This window comes from Hevea brasiliensis, chromosome 16, assembly GCF_030052815.1.
Source record: "Hevea brasiliensis isolate MT/VB/25A 57/8 chromosome 16, ASM3005281v1, whole genome shotgun sequence".
In the NCBI taxonomy this organism is placed as follows: domain Eukaryota; kingdom Viridiplantae; phylum Streptophyta; class Magnoliopsida; order Malpighiales; family Euphorbiaceae; genus Hevea; species Hevea brasiliensis.
This window is the reverse complement of record NC_079508.1, coordinates 2173923-2193688: the sequence shown is the minus strand read 5'-3', so window position 1 is coordinate 2193688 and position 19766 is coordinate 2173923. Positions and strand designations below refer to the sequence as shown.

The 19766-nt window shown below is 32.7% G+C and overlaps 1 protein-coding gene across 1 annotated transcript in view; it reads left to right on the top strand.

Annotated features, from left to right (window-relative positions):
* The first annotated feature begins 7434 nt into the window (after nucleotides 1-7434).
* The window catches only part of LOC110657450 (uncharacterized), a 32327-nt gene continuing 19995 nt past the window's right edge, over nucleotides 7435-19766 (top strand). Inside the window, exons 1-10 of the mRNA XM_021814654.2 lie at nucleotides 7435-7633; nucleotides 7731-8027; nucleotides 8286-8345; nucleotides 8442-8534; nucleotides 9938-10166; nucleotides 10781-10887; nucleotides 12261-12323; nucleotides 13626-13726; nucleotides 16677-16771; nucleotides 16905-16925. Coding sequence (XP_021670346.2) covers nucleotides 7628-7633; nucleotides 7731-8027; nucleotides 8286-8345; nucleotides 8442-8534; nucleotides 9938-10166; nucleotides 10781-10887; nucleotides 12261-12323; nucleotides 13626-13726; nucleotides 16677-16771; nucleotides 16905-16925 — 1072 coding nt within the window. The 5' untranslated portion in view covers nucleotides 7435-7627. The remainder of the gene's footprint in view (nucleotides 7634-7730; nucleotides 8028-8285; nucleotides 8346-8441; nucleotides 8535-9937; nucleotides 10167-10780; nucleotides 10888-12260; nucleotides 12324-13625; nucleotides 13727-16676; nucleotides 16772-16904; nucleotides 16926-19766) is intronic.

The following is a 19766-nucleotide window of genomic DNA, read 5'->3' as shown; positions in this document are numbered from 1 at the left end:
GAAATGAGCTCTATGGAACGATAGTGAAATTTGTTAGTAAATTGGGGAAAAAGATAAATGAAATGATATTATAAAGGGTCTCACCTAAATATTTATAAAGATATATTATAAAAGAGTTAATGGAAATGTAAATGTCAAGCTTACTATGGGTTCTAGTGACCTTATGCCTCTTAGTGCTCTAGTGCTAATAACGAATCAGATTTGGGTCGTTATACATGCGACACCCTCACCTTAGGTAGTTCCGTACATTCTACTGTTTCGGTGACTAATGTCTGTTCGGACAGCTAGAAGTCTGGAACCATACTAAAAACATAGAAAGAAGTCATAAATTAAAATAATAAAGAACAAATGAGGTTAGAGGAAAATAAGAGAAATGGAGTGCAAATTAGTTAAATGAGCTTAAGTCTCGATGATGGGTGACCCACCCGGGAAGCGATTGTGAGTTTAGTTTAGTTGCTACTCCAAATTCATGTAGAACTCTATAGAATCCTTAATTGAGGAATTATTGGGAATAACTAAATCAAAGAAATGAAAAGGGAATAAGTACAAATAAGTGAATCAAAACCTAACGACTCATCGGGTATTACTGAAAAAGATAGACTATAACCCATGAGGGACATTTTAGTCAGTTCACTTCAAGAGTTGATTTTTGACCTAAATGTCAATTAAAATGAGTGAGATTAAAACATTGGAATGGAATTAAATTAAAGGTGTTGTATAGGAAAATTTAAATGGGACATGGATGGAATTAATAAAATTATAATAATAATAATAATTATAATTATAATTTAAATATTTAATTTGGGGATATTTATAAATAAGACAAAAGCAATTAAAAATGAAACAAAAATTTCATCTTCTCCTTCTTCATTTTACCATCCTCCCTCTCTCTCTTCCTCCTCCATTGTTGTTCAACCAAGCTTTTAAACCCTCCATTTCTTCCATAATTCCCATACCAAATTGGTAGAAAACCTTGAATTTGATCTTGATTGGAAGAAAAAGAGTCAAGTAATCTTGAAAAAATTGGAAAATAGAAATTTTCCATTTAAGGTAAGTGGCTATATCCAAACTTAAATTGCTTTATATTCCTTGAATTTAAGTTAAAAAGTGTAGAAATTACAAAGAAAATTGAAGAAATCTTACATGAATATTGAGAGGGAATTTTAGCTAGGTTTAGGGAGGTTAGGGTTTTGATGGTTTGATTTAATTAAAAATGATTTCTAGTGTTGCATGAAGATGTAGACATGAATTTTGTGTTTGAATTTGCTTGGAATTGGAAGATTAGTAATTAGGGTTTTGAAAAATGAGGGTTTTTGTGGTATGAAGCTCAATTATTATTCATAAAGTCATATTATGGTCCTTTGATGTGCATTGAATGAGAAATGATATTGGTTTGGTGAAGGAATTAATGAAAGTGCAATTGAACCTTAGCTTGAGTCCAGTGTGTTTAGATGCTCATAAGTTGAGCTACATAGCTCCAATTGGTGTGAAACCAATGGGAGATGAAACCTAAAACAAAATGCTAAAACTTTCATATTGAACACTTACCTAGAAAATGACCATAGGAGACCTCAATTAGGGCTTGAATCCGGATTGGTAAATCTAGACTGGAAAAATTGACTAAATGAACAATATACACTTGATTAGGCATAACTCACTCTAGGAAACTCTAAATTGGGCAGTTCTTGAACCTATGTAATCTTGAGACATAGGAGAATAATTTATATGAGGACTATGAAGTCAAATTATGACCATAACTTACCTAAATTGTTTGAATAAAGTGAGTCTAGAAATCTGCCTTGATTCTGGACTGAACCTGGAAAGACTAAGTAATTGGCCATCCGACCAGTTTTAGTAAAATGACTATAACTCAAGCTATACAATAGCAAATTTTAGTAATTCCAAAGCCAAAATACTCATAAGGCATAGAACTATAAATTTCATATTTTGACCTAGACCCAGTTATTAGGGCAAAGTAAGGGAAATGTTAGAGTAAATTAGGAATTCAAAATCTGGACATCTTGCATTTCAACCATTTTGCCCTTTGACCTCCAGGTAGTAATCAGGGCATAACTTTCTCTAAAAAACTCTAATTTAAGTGATTCAACATGATTTGGAAACTTAAGACAAAGGCCTAAAACTTTGTTTTAGAAACCTAGTTCAAATTCTGAGCATAAGGTGCTCGGATATTGAATGCAAAATTAGGTAAAAATCTGGAAAACTAGAAAAGTGCAGAGTTAAGTAACCAAGAACAGTACCTAGTGTTTTAGCCATAACTAGAGATCCAGAACTTTAAATTTAGTGATTCAAAAAGAAAATTAAAGCTAAAATATAGGGGAACAACTTTCATGAGAGTACCTTATCAAATTATGACTGGAACTAGGTTGAATTTGGATTTTAAAGTCAGGTTCCAAATCTGTCCTGAACTCAGAAATTATTAAATTACATAGTTAACTTAGGAATTTATTTAATTAGCTATTGGTAAAGGTTAGAATGAGTATTAAGACTTTAAATTGTGTAATTTCAGTGGATAAAGAGACTTCTAAGGAAGGGAAGAGCTAAGACAAGAAGAGGGGATTGAAAAAAGGTTTGTGCACAACTTGCTTTCATCTTTGTTTTAAAAAAATTTGTAAATGATGTGAATGAATTTTTACAAGCCAATTATGATTTTCTCTCGCATTTATGAATTGATTATACTATCTTGAGCAATTTTGAATCTTGAAATGAATTTATATTTGTGGAAAGACGAATGTTGGCTATTTGATTTCATTGTAGTAAGGGGGTGAGCCAGTTTGAATGCATTTTAGAAGTGTTTTGAGAACTTGATGTGTTGCCAACCCTATATAGGAATTTGTGATGAATGAAATGTGACTATTTGATTTTGCAAATGTGATCATTTGAATGAAAACCCTTTGAAATTTGTTTTGAAACCACAGTTGACATGACAGTCCCTAACGGTATTCCCCATTTGTAATGGCTAATTGGGATATGATACGTGATTATGTGACTTTCCTCTCTGGCTTGCCAGTTGAGGTTGAGATTGGATAAATACTCATATTGCTAGCTAGCCTTTGTCTCCCATTAGTCATGGCTATTGGGGTGAGATTACTTTGTCATGGTGTACAACACGGCATTGATTGGAAATTTTATGTCATGGTCTAAACTATGTGAATGCTGGCAACACTTGTGAATTGTGAATGCTTTAATAAAATGTGATTGAAAATAAACGATTTGGTATTGATTGAAAAATATTGTAATGATTTTCATGGTTTATGAAAAATTTAAATCTTGCAAATACCTCATTGTCAGTTGATAAGTATTTTGTATTGTGTTTTAAAATTCATAGTTGTGTACCATTGAGTATCATTACTCAGCGATAGCTGTTTTATGCTGTCGCAGGTGAAGGGAAAGATAAAGCGGTAGAGTGAGCTTCCTTGAAACTGTGTTTCAAAGTCGGGTTGGATTGTTTTTGGGTATATCTTGGGTATACTCTTGTAAATTTCTTTTTGATATAAATTAGAACTATATGTATATAAAAGACAATTGAGCAGTTGTATAAAAAGGATTGTAATAATATTTTTGTAACTTTGAAAATTGCACATTGTAATTAAATATTTTTTCTGATTTATAAATGATGAGTGAATGTTTCTTTTGTATTATAAATGAGATCTTTTATTTTCTTAATGTTGAATGAATAAAAGAAATCTCTTGAGTATTGTTTGATTTGAATTTATGCATATTATAAATTGTCAAAGGTTGATTTTTAATAGGTTTAAAATTTTGGTTTTGTGAATTTTTAGCCGTTACTATGCTGTTTTTCCAAAAAATAAAATGAAATAAAATTCCTTGATTTATAAAACACTTAATTTATTTCTTAATGATTTTCTTGACTTTTCAGCAATCATTTAACAAAAAATAAATAAATAAATAAATTTAATTCGCTTAAAATCCCTTGTAGTATATTTAGTGGATTAAGTAGGCGGAGTTCGGTAATTCGTTAGGTATACTTCGGGATTATATCATATCTTACAGAGGGGTAAGGTGTGACAATACAAACCCTCAAATATTTATTAATTGAAAAAAAAATAAACATTTGGCCACACACATGCAGCTCGCAAAAGATTTCTTTTTATTTTTTTATTTTTCCTTAACATATAACTTTTCCTATCAAAAATTTCATATTACAAATGCTAAGGTTTGGTCCTAATTTATAGGAAAATAAATGGCTGTTTAAAAACAAAATTAACTGACTCATCCAGCTAATAATTTGCTAGCTTATTAACATAGTTAGGAAACATTTGTTGGACTTCTTAAGGGGAAAGTAAAGTGGTGGGACCAACCTTTTTAACTAAAGATAAACTTAACTAGGCACATGCATACCATACTCTAACCATGTATTGGTTTTGTCAAATTGCTTTCGGACTAAAGTGAAAAACTTGTTTCCAACATATTGTTTTAATCTCCAATTCTTGAATACCTAAGTCGGCATAATCAAGTCTAGTATGGTCCTTGTAATTCTTACGATAATCAAGCACATCATTTTTTTTCTCCATTGCCACAAGCACATCATGTTCACAATGGGTCATCTTCATATGTTTCCTCTCCATCTTTGCTTATTTCTTGTTAGCCTGACACAATAACTAATCATCACATTACACTTGATCTTACTAATATGAGTATGGCTTCAGAATGTAAGGGTAGAGATCAACTTCACATTGGTAATGGTGATGGATTGTATATATCCCACATTGGCGCTACTTCAATTCCTTTAGCAAATGGTAACTTGAATTTATCTAATGTTTTGCATGTCCCTAACATTGTTAAGAATTTGCTTGCTATTCGTCAATTTTCCACTAACAATAATTATTTCTTTAAATTTTGGCCTAACCATTTTGTGATTAAGGATCAATCAACGGGTCAACCTCTTCTTGGTGGAACCAATGAGAAAGGCATTTATGATTTTCGTCTTTAACCTTTCAAGCAAATGCTTGATAGTCATTATTCTTCTTATTCGTATTGGGACGTTCGCCTTGGTCATCCTCATTCCAAGCTTGTCAATAAAGTAGTTTAACAATTTTCTCTACCAGTTGATTCTAGCAAATCTAAATTACCTTTTTCATCATATAATTTAGGCAAATTAGCTCATTCATCCCTTTCCTCTATTGAGAATAAGAGTGAAGGTCCCTTTGATATTGTTCACTCTAATGTCTAGGGTCCCAAATTAGCTTGTTTATCCCTTGCCTCTATTCAGAATAAGAGTCAAGGTCCCTTTGATATTGTTCACTCTAATGTCTGGGGGCTTACTCCTATGCTCTCTAGTCTAAGCCATTGGTATTTTGTTAATTACTTCAGTCATCATACTTGGATTGATTTAGTAAGAATAAAAGTGATGTGTTTTTCGGTGTTTTAAAATTTTAAAGCATTTAGACATCATCAATTTAGTTTACATATTAAGTCTTTTCATTTTGATTGGGGTGGAGAATATCAAAAGTTAAGTAAACATTTCTTTATGCCAATGGTGAAAATTTGTGTCTTCTACATAGCAACTTATCTTCCTCACATTTCTTGCATTTTACTACCAATTGTTTAAAATCTTGTGATATTGGTGTAGGAATTTCAGCCAAACTTGGGTCAATAATGTAGGAAATTTTCAATGCAATAAGTAGGAATATCTTATCCTTCCAACGAACAAAGTTTATCCCATCAAAGTGATACAATTTCACGAACTCTTGATTTATCACAGATATTGCCTTGGACACCATTGCATTGAATAATTAATACCTTAAAATTATTATAATAGTAGTTAGAATCCTTGGCTTTTGAGGTGTGAAAATCACTATCTTTAATGTATTAATTGCCTTTATTATATTGTTGTAGAGTTTAGGCAATATACCTAAAAAATACAAGAAAGGCTATAGCCTATAACTAGCAATAGTTATAGACTAACTAGAAGAATTTTTATATGAACTAAAAATGCGAGATTTTAGAGTAGAAAGAAGTTAATGCCTTATTTGAATAATTTCTCATATTTATATAGAGTTAAAATCAATTATGAGAAGTTTAAAATGACACCAATTCGTAGGGAATTAGAATCAATTATGAGAAGTTTAAAATGACACAAATTCATAGGGAAATGTCTCTTTATACCCAAAGACATGACTTTTTATTCAAGAGTCATGTTTTTCTGGGTTCAGAACATACCATAATTGGGGTGTGATTTACTGTCTCGGACCATATCCAAGGTGTAATCTTTTCTAGACACAAAAAACCCTTTGAATTATTCACCACAACTAGGGTGTAATACCAAGCCACATGCCACAGCTAGGCCATGGTTTTCTTTATGAGTATGAGCCATCCTTTTTTCATTCATCATATCTTGTTCATGATTTCTCTGTCTCTTCTACAACCCGAGTGTGATCTCTTCGAGAAGGTTTGTTATTCTCACAAACTTTAATTATTTTTAATTACTCTTTTAATCTTTTTTTTCTTCCAAACTAAATTACAGGCTATTATAATACAAACTAATCCATGCAAATTTAGATCATGCTTGCTCATTCCCTCCTAAATAAAGTTTTCAGTAAAACAATTGCAAATGAATAACAAGATCCTATTTCCACCAGCAAACTCTTTTCATGATCATCTTTCTTTTTTCATTCCTTTCATACTCCATTTTATTAATTTGATTCAACAACCTCACAATCATTGAATTAGCTTGTCTTGGAAAAAAGGATCAAGCCATTCAAAAAAATGGTAATAATTTCTTCTCTGCAAAACAATAACAATGTAGAATCTCCTTTCAAGGTGAAAATTTGTCGATGAATTTGTCAATTTCCCTTTTTAATCACATTGGTATAAAGAAATACCATTTAGGGAGACCAGTTAAAACTATACATTTTTAGCTATTTGGAGTTTTTTTTGTTACTTTTTTATCTTAACTAGCTGAAAATCAAGTGGTTCTTCACCTTCATTTGCCAATATCGATTGCTTCATCTTTATTAGTGGAGATTAACTACTTCTTTACTTTCACCGTCTATCACCAATTATTTTGCTTCCTCACTTAAGTACTTTAAGAATGAAGAAGGATTAGTCAAGACAAAAAAAGTATTTCTTCACTTTATTTCGATGAACTAATAAAAAGGAATAAAAAATTAATGTAAAGGAAAACAAAGCTTGGTGAATAAAGATAATTTTTATTGACGTGGATGTAAAAAGATGATGATTTTATTGTAATAACGAGTTTATATTACGTTAGCTTGTAACTCGTAAATTGATTATAAGAAGTGAAGGAGATTTTTTTTTTTGCATATTATTTCAGGCATATGTAATTCACACGAAGTTAAAACTCATTAGCTTTTAAAATTACTTTTTAATTGGTTTTTAAAAAATATATTTTTAAAAACCAATTTCAATTGGCTTTTTTAGTGTCCTTAGCACAGTATCAAATGGAGCATGCTGTGGGCTAAGATGGAATTTTTAACTTTCACTGATAAACTTCGCCAGCGTTATTTGCGAGGGTAAAACTTATATCCCCATTGGAATCTCAAGCTGGGGGTCGAGACCCAGATCTTTATATCAGAAAAATTTTCCATTTTTCAGCACTTAACCAAACCTTGCAAATCAACGGACAATGGCGGTAATTGATCGTCTCTTTCTCTTCGCCGGAAAATTTCTCAACATTTTCCCGGGAAAGTAACTCTTTAATCTCCTTTGTGTTTATTTTCTTCTCTTAGGATTCGTCGGGGACCACGTTGATGGATCTGATAACGGCGGACCCCGCGGCGTCGACCTCAGGATCGACGACGCTGCCTCCATCTTCGGTATCTGCATCTGCGACGTCGGCTTCGCAGCAGCCGTCGGGATCAGTAACGACAACATCGTCATCTTCATCGTCAGGGAAGACGATATTAGGAGAGAAGAAGTCAAAGAGAGCAACGCTTATGCAGATCCAAAGCGACACCATTTCTGCTGCTAAAGCTGCCTTGCATCCTATGAAAACTAATATCATGCCTCAGAAACAAAAGAAAAAGGTGCTTAACCCTGTGACAATCTAACAACAACACTTTCTATTTCTTCAATTGTAATTTCTCTTTCCATGTATATGTGCATTTTTGTGTGTGTGAAATTGAAATGATTATTGCATTCTTCTATGCGATTATTTATTTGGATAATAGTAAAATGCCACTGATTTCTATGATTTAGTATATTGTTGCAATTTTGCTTTTTCGTGAAAATTTTTTGTTGATCCATATTGGCTTGGCTCAACTCAATTGAGTTCATCTTTGCAGCCAGTTTCTTATTCACAACTTGCAAGGAGTATCCATGAACTAGCTGCCACATCTGATCAGGTGCATGTTAGCTGCTTTCTACTTTCTGTCTTCACATTTATTTGATGGATATGCTTCCGAATGTTTCTTATCTATTGTTGTTTGATTTGTTAATAGAAAAGTTCTCAAAAGCAATTAGTGCATCACGTATTTCCCAAACTTGCTGTCTACAACTCAGTTGACCCTTCGTTGGCACCATCTCTTCTCATGGTAGGTTCTACTTTTGTTTGTCCTCTGACAATTTCTTAATCATTCTGCTACGTTACTACGTTTCTAGTAGGTTCTTGATGCAATATTGGATTTAAGTGCATGTGTTTGGTTGATCTGAATTGTAGAGAAGGTAGGGCTTTTTGTGAGCTATCCTTAGCAGAAAGAATGGTTAGGGATCAAATTAAAATGACAAAAAGAAAATAGTTGGGCTGTTTGTGGTGTAATTTTGGTATTGTGAACAGTATCAACAGTAAGCTGAGAGAATACAGAGTTCTTTGAGATAATTTGATAGGGAAGTTAAGGTTTTAAGAGAAGGTTTATAGGGTTTGATTGGAGGAGTGTCAAAAACGTATTATATCAAAAACTACTTCCAAACTTTAAGAGGGATATGAGGTTGTAAGCCTCATGCCATAATATCATAGGCTTCATGCTCAACATTTTTTAGGTGTCACACTTAAGGTTTATTTCATGATATAATTCAATGAAGCAAATTTGGTGGAAGGAAAGTTCTCTGTATTGACTGAGTTTATGGACTCGAGATATCTCTAAACCCTTTAGGAATTGGATGTCTAAATTTAGACGCCGTCCTCTAGTGATATGGGCCGTCTATTGAAAAATTGATAGTATTAATGTTGTACTTGTCCATTGATGACTAAATTATGGCACCAACAAAAACAAGATTTAAAGTAAAAAACTAAAGATATGAAACCTAACTCATTCCACCAAAGTTCAGAATGCCTAAAATGCCATGAAGACAAGTAAATTAAGCTCTAACCATTCTAATGCATGGAGACATACATGGCTTGGAAACACTTAATCTACACTATAACCTTAAAGTCTATTATTCTTTGATCCTAACTTTTCTCCCTTTTGGCATTGAGGTTCAAGGCTAAAAAAGTGCTTTTAAAAAAAAAAAAATTAGATTTTGCTAAAAAAAGTGGTTTGAAGAAAGTTATTTTGTTATTTTAGAGTTTTTATGACTAAAATATTCCAAATTTAATTTTGAATCAAATTTTTTAATACTCTCTAACTGATATGTTTGAGAATGTATTTTTCTCAACATTAGCTTCAAAAGTAATGTCAAACAGTAATCTATAGTTTCATAAATTCTTCTATATACTTAATATTTGTGCGTTCTTCTTCTTCTTCTTCTTCTTCTTCTTCTTCTTCTTCTTTTTTCCTTGACTTTGATGCTGTGAATCTATGGTATTAGCTTTTAGTTTAACATTAAATTAATATCTGTGTTTGAAGCATTTTTTTAACTCTTGATTGTGCTATACTTTATGCTCTAGTTATTTGTGGAAGAATTTCATTCGATATTGATGTTTGAAGCACTTTTGAAGAAATATTTATGGCAGATTGAAACAATGCTTGTTAATATATGTTCCTCTTTAATTTTACAGTTGAATCAACAGTGTGAAGATAGGACTATCCTACGCTATGTCTACTATTATCTGGCTAGAATTTTATCTGATACTGGTGCTCAAGGTCTAAGTTCAGGTGGTGGCATCCCAACTCCTAATTGGGATGCTTTGGCTGATATTGATGCTGTTGGAGGCGTGACCAGAGCTGATGTTGTGCCAAGAATAGTAGAACAACTTTCAGCAGAAGCTTCAAATGCTGATATTGAATGTAAGGGTTTAGTCTTTTCTTTTGATATTGACTGCTTCTATGCAATATGTGGTATTATGTCTTTTGATATAAATACAAGGGAAATAATTTAGATTATGTTTGTAGTGGTGTTATTTTGGTACTACAGTGCCAACACAATTACTTGAGAAATGGTTCTTGTTTTGGATGTTGAGTGGTATTGTGATTAAATGCAATTACATTTTGTTTACTTGCAAATCTCATTGTTGTAAAAATTGTGTTTTTCTCTTACTGTAGTTGAAGCTTGAAAGGGTTCATTCTTTTCAAAAATTCCTGAAATCATAAGTGTGATTTGTAATCAAATGGTATGTTTTGGATTTATTATTGCAGTAATATGCCATTTTCATGTGATGAACAATAAGAAATAGATTAAAACGCACGATGTAAACAAGACTTCTTTAAGGTTTCTGGATTTGATGCTTTTTTTTTTGTTTGGTTTTCTAAGAGGAAACGTTCTTATGAGAAACAAGGATTGTGTTGCCAATATAAACTGTTCTTGCAAATTACCTGTTTGGGCTTCTAAGAATGGGAAGACTCTTTTTTTGGATCTTATATTGGGGTTAACTTTTGACATATATCTATTTTGTATCTTGAAGTTCATGCTCGGAGATTGCAAGCTTTGAAGGCACTTACTTACGCTTCTGCAAGTAACACTAATATTTTAACCCGATTGTATGAGATTGTATTTGGCATTCTTGATAAGGTTTGTCCTTCATTATCTTCCCTTGACATTTAATTTCAGAATGCTGTATTGACTTGTTTTTACTTACTAGAAGCTAATGTTTAAATCCCGCATGGAAGATTACTGTTTTTTTTTTTTCCCTGTATAGTTAAATAGAGTAAGGCAAGCTTAAGTTGCTTTTGGCATTGGTGGTGTAAAAGTTATTAGTTTTAATTTGAGGAACTGCCCTGATAGTGGTTGCCATAAGATGTTTTGAGGGAACAAACTGCTTGTTTATTTGTTTTGCTTTCCTTATTTGTATGTAAAAAGTTCTTTTGTGGAACTTCTAATGGTTACAAACAAGATAAAAATAATGAACTCGATTTTTTGGCTTTAGGAGATTTAAAAGTGCTACTAATTTTAGAATTCTAATATGAGTAATGAATCTCTTACAATTGACTTAAAAAATTGTCTATGATAAACTGCAACAGTATTGGCTATCCTTTTCTTTAAATTAACGTAAAACAAACCTTTGGCTGGAAGGCAGGGGTAACTGCTTGGTTGGTTCAATTTAATAGTCAAAAAAATTTTAGAACTAAAATAACTGAATTGCACTGAATTATTATAAAAATCGAGTTTATTGAAGTGGAATAGTAACAACAATGCCAAACAAACTCTTAATATCTAGCAAGCCTAAATTATTACATGATTACTTAATATAGCCATGTTTCTAGGTCTATAATTTGGGAATTTTCCCATACTAAAACCTTGTGTTGGCAGGCAACATTGTGCTTTTGGGTTTGTAAGTTCCTTCAAATCCTTATCTGAGCTCTTCTTTAAGAGGATAAGGAGACCTTGTGAAAAGTTCCTCAAAGAGAGTTTTGTGTCATTCATAAAGAGATTGCATCACTTTCCTGCGGTTAATTCCTTGGCATTTTTCAAGGATCAGAACCTTTGGTTTTAGATGGGCATCCATGTTAATGTCTAAATTCATAAACTGGCCTCATCTGCACTCGCTATAAAATTGAATTTTGGTCTCAATGAGTTGAAGACATTGTGAATATATGAAATTTGTCGGGTGAGGTTGAGAAAGCTAGTTCTTTTAGTTCCTCACTCGAACTCTGTGATAAGAGTGCATCACAAATATCTGTTTTTCCTATGACAGCATGACGCATTGCAAATTCCATTTTGAAGCATGATTACAGCCTGATTATTTCTTCTGTCTCATGATTGATTGTAGTTTATTATAGTTTTCTTATTCATGATGGATGGTTGGTTTATGTTTAAAATTCCTAAATTGTAACTTTGTGCTATTTTTTCCTTGTGAGGAAGTGCTTTAAAATTTATATATATATATATATATATATATATATATATATATATATATATATATATATATATTTTTTTTTTTTCAGGTTGCTGATGCGCCTCAAAAGCGAAAGAAAGGCGTGTTTGGGACTAAGGGTGGTGATAAGGAGGTAAAATATAAGCATACAATTATGATAGTCTATAAACTTCTTAATTTGCTATCATGCTGTTGCTTTGCATATCTTATAGTTAGTAGTAACTCTTAAGAAAATGGGCCGAGTCTAACTCATCCTCAAAAGTTAGGTAAGGGGAGAGAAGTGTCCAAGGCTTTATAAGGGGCATATTATCCTATAACAAACAAATGTGGGATACTAACACACCCCTTATACTTAGGACTGAACACTTGGAGTGTGAAACACTTACCCCTGGTTTGGATGATGGTTTATCATGGTTTCATATTGTATGGTATGGTTATACTTCTTGTTTGTTTATATTGTTCCTAAAGAATGGTGGTAACCATTATTTTATCACTGTTTTTCAAACCACGAAATTGTGGTTTGAGATAGTTTTAAATTTTTATATTCTCTTTTTATACAATAATCATTTATCTATTTAAAACAATAATAAGGGTTTTTTTAATAATTTTCATATTTATTTTACCATATCATACCATCTAGCCAAATAAGAAAAGGTTATTAAACCATTCTATGCTATACTATTTTTTCAAATCCATACATGTTAACAATAAAAACCATATCATACAATACAATGTGATACATTAATAAACTACGCTGCACTTAATCCAAATGGGATATTATGGAGGCCCAATATTGGTCGGGGAGGCTCTAATACTATCTTAAGAAAATGGTTCGGGCTTAACTAACCCTCAAAAGCTACCTCAAGGAGGGAGGAGTGTCTATGTTTTTATAAGGGGCACATTATCCCTATCTCAAATCAATTTGGGATATTAAGAGTAACCATTCTTTTGTTTTAATAATCATTTGCTACAGAACAATGAATACTAGTATGTTGGGTCCTTATACAGTATGCTTTGTGCAAGCTGTCCTTAATTTGCCTTTTCTAGTAATGTTGTTGACCATCTTTGAATAAAATGATCTTTCAAATGATAAATGTTGCCAGATTATTCACTTTGGGCTGTTGTTGTGACTCTATCTTCATAATCTTAGTAATGGTTTCTTAAGTTCTCCTTATTACTCATTATGCAAAAATTGGGTGTGCTTCCTCTCATTGGTGCTTGCCCCTTCCTCTGCATTCTCTCCCTCACTTTGTTATTTTGATTGGATTCGTTGTTGCATTTGTAATTTTGGTCTGTTTTACACAATTAGCCCCTGGCTGATTATACTCTTTCATAGTTGAATGATTTATGAGGTATATTATACTTATTAAACAAATCCCCAATTGATTTAGTTTCATATTATGCTGGGTTCCTTGATTGATGCATGTCATTTTAGTCTATCATCCGGAGTAATTTACAATACGCTGCTCTAAGTGCACTGAGAAGACTTCCTCTGGATCCTGGAAACCCAGCCTTCTTGCATCGTGCTGTGCAGGGGTAAGTTATCTTATCAGGTGTACAACCATTCTTTACTTGTATGAGTTGGGTTAACATATTATTTTGATGTTTTATGATTCTGGTTACATAAGGCAATATATATGTGTGTATGTATATATATATATATAAAGAGAGAGAGAGAGAGAGAGAGAGAGAGAGAGAGAGAGAGAGAGAGATTATTTTCTTTAGTTTTACGATGCAACACACACACACACACACACACACACACACACACACACACACACACACACACACACACACACACAGAGAGAGAGAGAGAGAGAGAGAGAGAGAGAGAGAGGTCATTTCAACTTTATCCTCAACTTTTGAAATTTGCTATTTCAACCTAAACTCGACAAACAATTTCTATGTTAGTGGTCTGATCTGTAAATTTTAGGATATACTAACAAAGATGGCATGCAGTAGCACATGATTTGCTGAATGTTTGATAAAATAAAAGGTAAAAGTGTTACCCTTAACAATTTAAAAAATGCAAAAAAGAAAAAATCAAGAAATTTATCTTCCTCTTCTTTCTCTGCATAAACCAAAATTGCCCTTTTGTTTCTATTTTCCAAATAATTAAAATTAGGACAAATGGGTCAGTATGAGGTCATCTTGATTCTGCTTTCTCTTCTTCAGTCCTCAAGTTCCCAGCCCAATTGAGAATCGTATCCAACCATTAGTTCTATTACTATCATCCATGAAACATAAATGAATTGAGTTTTGCTCTACTGCTTCCTTGATTGTTTCATCGACATAAAAGTGTCTAAAGAAGGTGATACGAAGTCCAAGTAACAGCTTGGAAACTGGGTATTGGTCTCTTGTACTAGAAGGCCAAATAAATACACACAGAGACTCGAGCTCACACATCGAAAGAGAGGCAGATGTCTGTTCAGGGACATTTTGGTCTTACTGTTGCATCAATGGCTGTTTACTTTTGTCTTTGATTGTTGGGAATGCTACTTGTGGTCGAATTAGATATTTTTGCCTTTGCCTGTTTAATTGTGAATTATAGGCTTGCTACTGTGTACTGTGATTAGTTGAAGGGATAGAGAGGGGCTTTGTTTTCAAGAAGAGGTTGGGCATGGGTGTTGCACTTTTACACTTTAATTAGTGGGAAAATTAAAAATTAGGGAAATAGGTGAGTCTAACTGGGGTTTTATTTACAGGACACTACGACACACATGGGCCAATTTGTAGGATTTTAATGGGAACAATCCAATATTTATCAATACACCATGGATGATTCAGAAAATCACATTTTGTTAATTTCATAATGTGTGAAACAACATTCACTTGAAAAATACAAAAATTTTTATTAGGTAGCAAGCTGCCATTGATAGTTCTCCTTTTCTTTCTCCCCCAGGTTTAAACAACTTCCATTTTCTTACTCCTTTTCAAATTCCTTTATTATTATTATTATTATTATTATTATTATTATTATTATTATTATTATTATCTGGGTCTTCATGGGAAGCTTAAGATTTTAATGATTCAACACGTAATCTCCCCTTTCTCTTGCTGATCTTCAAAATTTCAGGTTTCATGATGGTATTTTGAAGTTACCAGCCCTTTGATGTCGATTGCCTTCCATCTGTTTCCTCTTTAGTCGCATTACCAGTCACCTTCCATCCACTAAAATATATTAGGAGAGAAACTAGCCTATTTTAGGCTTATTAAGATTTTGCCTTCTCCTTTAATGCCCACCATAATTAATATGTGCTTTTTCTTTTCCCTTTTCTTTTGCTTTGTTTTGTTTTTTAAATTTCTTTGAAGTTAATAATGCTTGTATTTTTTTATGCTATTAATAGTTATAAATAAGTAAAATTTTAAGATCTATAAGTTTTTAATCCAAAAGATATTTTGTTAATGGATGTGGGGAAATAATTGTTAACTTATTATTTTGATTGTAGTATTTTTAATTTCTAACTTTTATAAGGAAAAGTTATTTATTATTTGCATATTTATAAAATATGTAATGTATTGAAAGCAATTTGGTCCATTTTGCCTTATTGAAATAATCATTTTGGTGGTGAGTGGTGACCAGCAACTATATTATATAATAAATTGTTCCTTTGGGTGTTTATTGATTTAATATCTTCCCTATTTATTCAATTCTTGGTGTAGTGTTGATTTAAGGTGAATTGGCAATGGTTTGAGAAACTTCATTGTAGCGTCAGCTGATTCAGTTTGATTCTGCAATGCCATTTCTGGTTTTCATTTTGTAATTCAAAATCATGAGTCTGACCCATGGATGCATAACTGCATTTGGATGCTCATACCGGAGTCTTAAGTAACATTTGCAGACCTAATATTTCCTCATCATACCCTATGAGATTAAGACTTGATATGTGATTAAGAGGTGATATGTGCCAACTTGTCCTCTTTTTCTTGTTTGTCTTATTCATGCAAAATTCATGGTTTTCATTTTAGAGCATTTTAACAGGGAAGTTAACTAAAAGCTCCTTAGGATTTAGCCTTAGATACATTTTTGTCCTGTCTATTTAGAAAATAGGCGTCTTAATCCTTTTACTATGATTGTTGAAGATGTAATATATTGAGATGCAAGAAATGTTTATTAGTGCAACAATTCAAGGATAGAAGTGCAATAAAATTTTAAAATTTAGGAATATAGTCAAATTTTAAATATCAAGGACTAAAGTGTTATAAAAAATTTATTGCGTTATGCCTCAAAGGCTTGAGTGCCATGCTGTCAATAATCTCAGGGACCAGAATGTTTAATTTTGAAATATCAAGTATGAAAAGTCTGTATTAGGCAATTATTTATTTGTTTTTTTTTCCTTTTTTTTTTTTTTTGGGGGGGGGGGGGGGTGGTTAATAATGTTTTTAATTTTTCCTGTACTTATTTTAGACATCTTAGATATTGCTTCTTAAGATTTTAGTCCTTTTTTATGTTGGGTTGTTGGGACAAGTTCATGTTTGATTGCAGGCTTTCATTCTCGGATCCTATTGCTGTGAGACATGCTTTAGAAATCATCTCTGAATTGGCAACAAAGGATCCTTATGCAGTTGCAATGTCATTAGGTGACTTTCTTGGAATTTTGCATATCATTATAATGTTTTATGTTGGGAACTGTATTTCTTTTTATTTTGTGAACTTGATATGATGATTTGTTTTTTATTAAGCCTGATGTGCTACCATTGTACTTTCTTGCAGGAAAACTTGTACTTCCTGGAGGTATGCTTCCTAATTTTTGTATTATAATTTCCTTGAATATTTTGAGGTTTCTAGATTTCATTCTTTAGATGCACTAAATTAGTAGCAATTATGTACTTATATTAATTACTTCTATTTCTTCAGTAATAATAAGTTATTGGCCTAATCATACAAGAAATCCAAACCTTTGTGCTAATTTGCTATCTAATCCAAATTTTAATTTAGGCAATTTATGCCAAATTGACCAAATTGGTTGCAGTTTTATTCGTCTGACCAAATTGGTCAAAACTGAAATTTAATATTTTATTCATTAAAACATATATATTTTTTTCTTTTACTCTCTCTCTCACTCACCTTTTCCTCCCTTCCCCTTCCCTTTATCTTGCAAACTGTTCTCTCATCATCATCCTAGTGCCACTGTTGTTAGTCTTGCCTAGTTTTCTTGAATATGTTGGTACTAGCCACGCTCCACGATGACCAGCTTTTTGTGAGAATCTAAGCTTTGAAGCTTTGGTCACCACCCTCAATGATCTCCATCTCCATCTCCAGCAATTCCCTTGTGACTCTGCTATCATCAGTCCAAGGTAGTTAAAAGCGTAAGGCGCACTCAAAGCGATGCAGCAAAGACCTGGCTAATAATATAAATTGTGAGAATCTAAGCTTTGAACCTTTGGTCAGCACCCCATCACTTAACGCGCAAAGCACAAAGAAGGAGCTCGCTTCATTGAAGGAAGCGCAAAATTATTAAAAAAATTAGCTAATAATATAATATGCAAAGAAAATACAATCTCCTATATAAAATTTAAACCCTTGGGAAATTATCAAACATCCAAAAGTTTTTAGCGTTCAAATTCATAGTCATAACCTAGAGATCTTCACTAGAATTCCCATCAAAGTTCTCAACACTTTCATTTTCATCTCCAAAATAAGATCCATTTCCATCAATATCTTCATCTCAATGAATCTCAATATCTTCTAATGTTGGCCTTGAAGTTGAGGCTCTTGGCATTTTGTGCTTTAAGCGCAAAAAGGCCTAGCTGCACTAAATGGGCTTCGCTTTGCATATGTAAAAGCGCTTTCCTATTTGTCGCTGCGCTTTAGCAAGTGTTTTTTGCGCTTTTGACTACACTGCATCTGTCAACTCTTGTAGCCACGACAACCTCCTAGTTATCCTTCACTCTTCTTGTAATCGCCGGTGGTGTTGTGAATGAGCTTGAGAGGCTATGCTCTACTATTCCTCTCCTTCTTTTTCTCCACTTATGTTGTTTCATTTGGAGGGTCAGTGGACAATGAACGGGAGGAAGGAGGAGCTGAGGATGCCTAGGGTCAGAGTTGGGGGGCATTCAAGTAGACAATAGAGAGATGCACAGACAGAGAGAGTGATAAGAGAGAAAAGTAGGGCCTCGTTTGCTTAGAGAGAGAGAGAGAGAGAGAGAGAGAAGAACAAGAAAAAAATAATAAATAAAGTATTATTTTTTAATTTCAAATTTGACAATTTTGTTACTTTGATAATATTGCAACCAATTTGGTCTAAATTGCCAAAATAGAAATATTTGGATTAAATCGCAAACTCACGTAAAGATTTGGATTTTTGGTGTAGTAGGCCTAATTTATTTCAAGCATTATCATATTTAGGTAATTATATATATATTTTTAATATTATCCAAGTTATAATTCAATTATTAATGGCATGTGCTTGGCATGAAATATTGAGAAGCGCTACACAATAATGCCTCATGGACCATAGAAGATTTAGATTTAGAAATATTCACGCCTATATTTCAGAATTAATTTGGTTTGGTGGGCTTAGAACGGAGATTGCTTAGGTGCTTCTTTTTAACTTTTTTAGTGGGCTTGAATCTCAACCATGCTTTCTTTAGGAAATGTGGTGTTGTCCATTTTTGCCCTGCTATGAGGTGATACACAACCTGTCTCATTGGACATTAACCTGCTCCTCTTAATAAAATAGTGCTTCATCTCACGCTCAACATTTTCAATCTTTTGCTTCATTTTTCTTATTTCATGGATTTTAAAACCTTACCATAATAGAGTATTTCAATGTGATTTTCTTATTTAAATATTTATTTACAGCATAGAATATATATATATATATATATATATATATATATATATATATATATATATATATATATATATATTTGTAGTTGAGTGATCTCATAAAATCTAAGAGAAAATCACTATTTCCACATGGTATTGATGCTTTAGTTGATATCCAGTTCCCTCTCTTTCTCTGCAACCAGAAATACTACTGAATCAGGAATGAAACCATACTCATTTTCCTCATCCTTAGCTACATAATCTTCTTCTTCCTCCTTTGCTTCAAAGTTAAAACAGTTATTCTCAAACTTCCTTCTATGGTAGACCCTTGTTATGAACATCCTTTGGTGCCATCAAGTTTTAGACCATATTGTTGGCACATTTTTATGTCCTTCAATCTCTACTGATTCTGTAGGACAATCCGTTCCCAACCTAGCTCATTCCAATTTGCAACAAATTGATTATGCTAATTTTTGGAGTTACGCCAGATTGCCGGTCACGTTTGATGTTCTTAAACTTACCCTTCATCTTGGTAAAAATTTGTTTGTCCATGAGAGTCTGCCTGAAAGTGAAAAATTATTTCAAGACCATGTTAGTGCAAAGTACATGCAACTCAAGTTCATTTTCATCAACAAAACAAAGGCAGAAGATCCATGGGTGATTATCTAAAATACATCAAATCCATGGCCGATTCACTTCAGGCTATTAAACATTCAGTTTCAGATGTGATATGATCCTACAAATTTCATGATAGTATTTTGTAAACATCTTTCTTCTTGGAGTTGAGATGCTTTTTACTAGCAC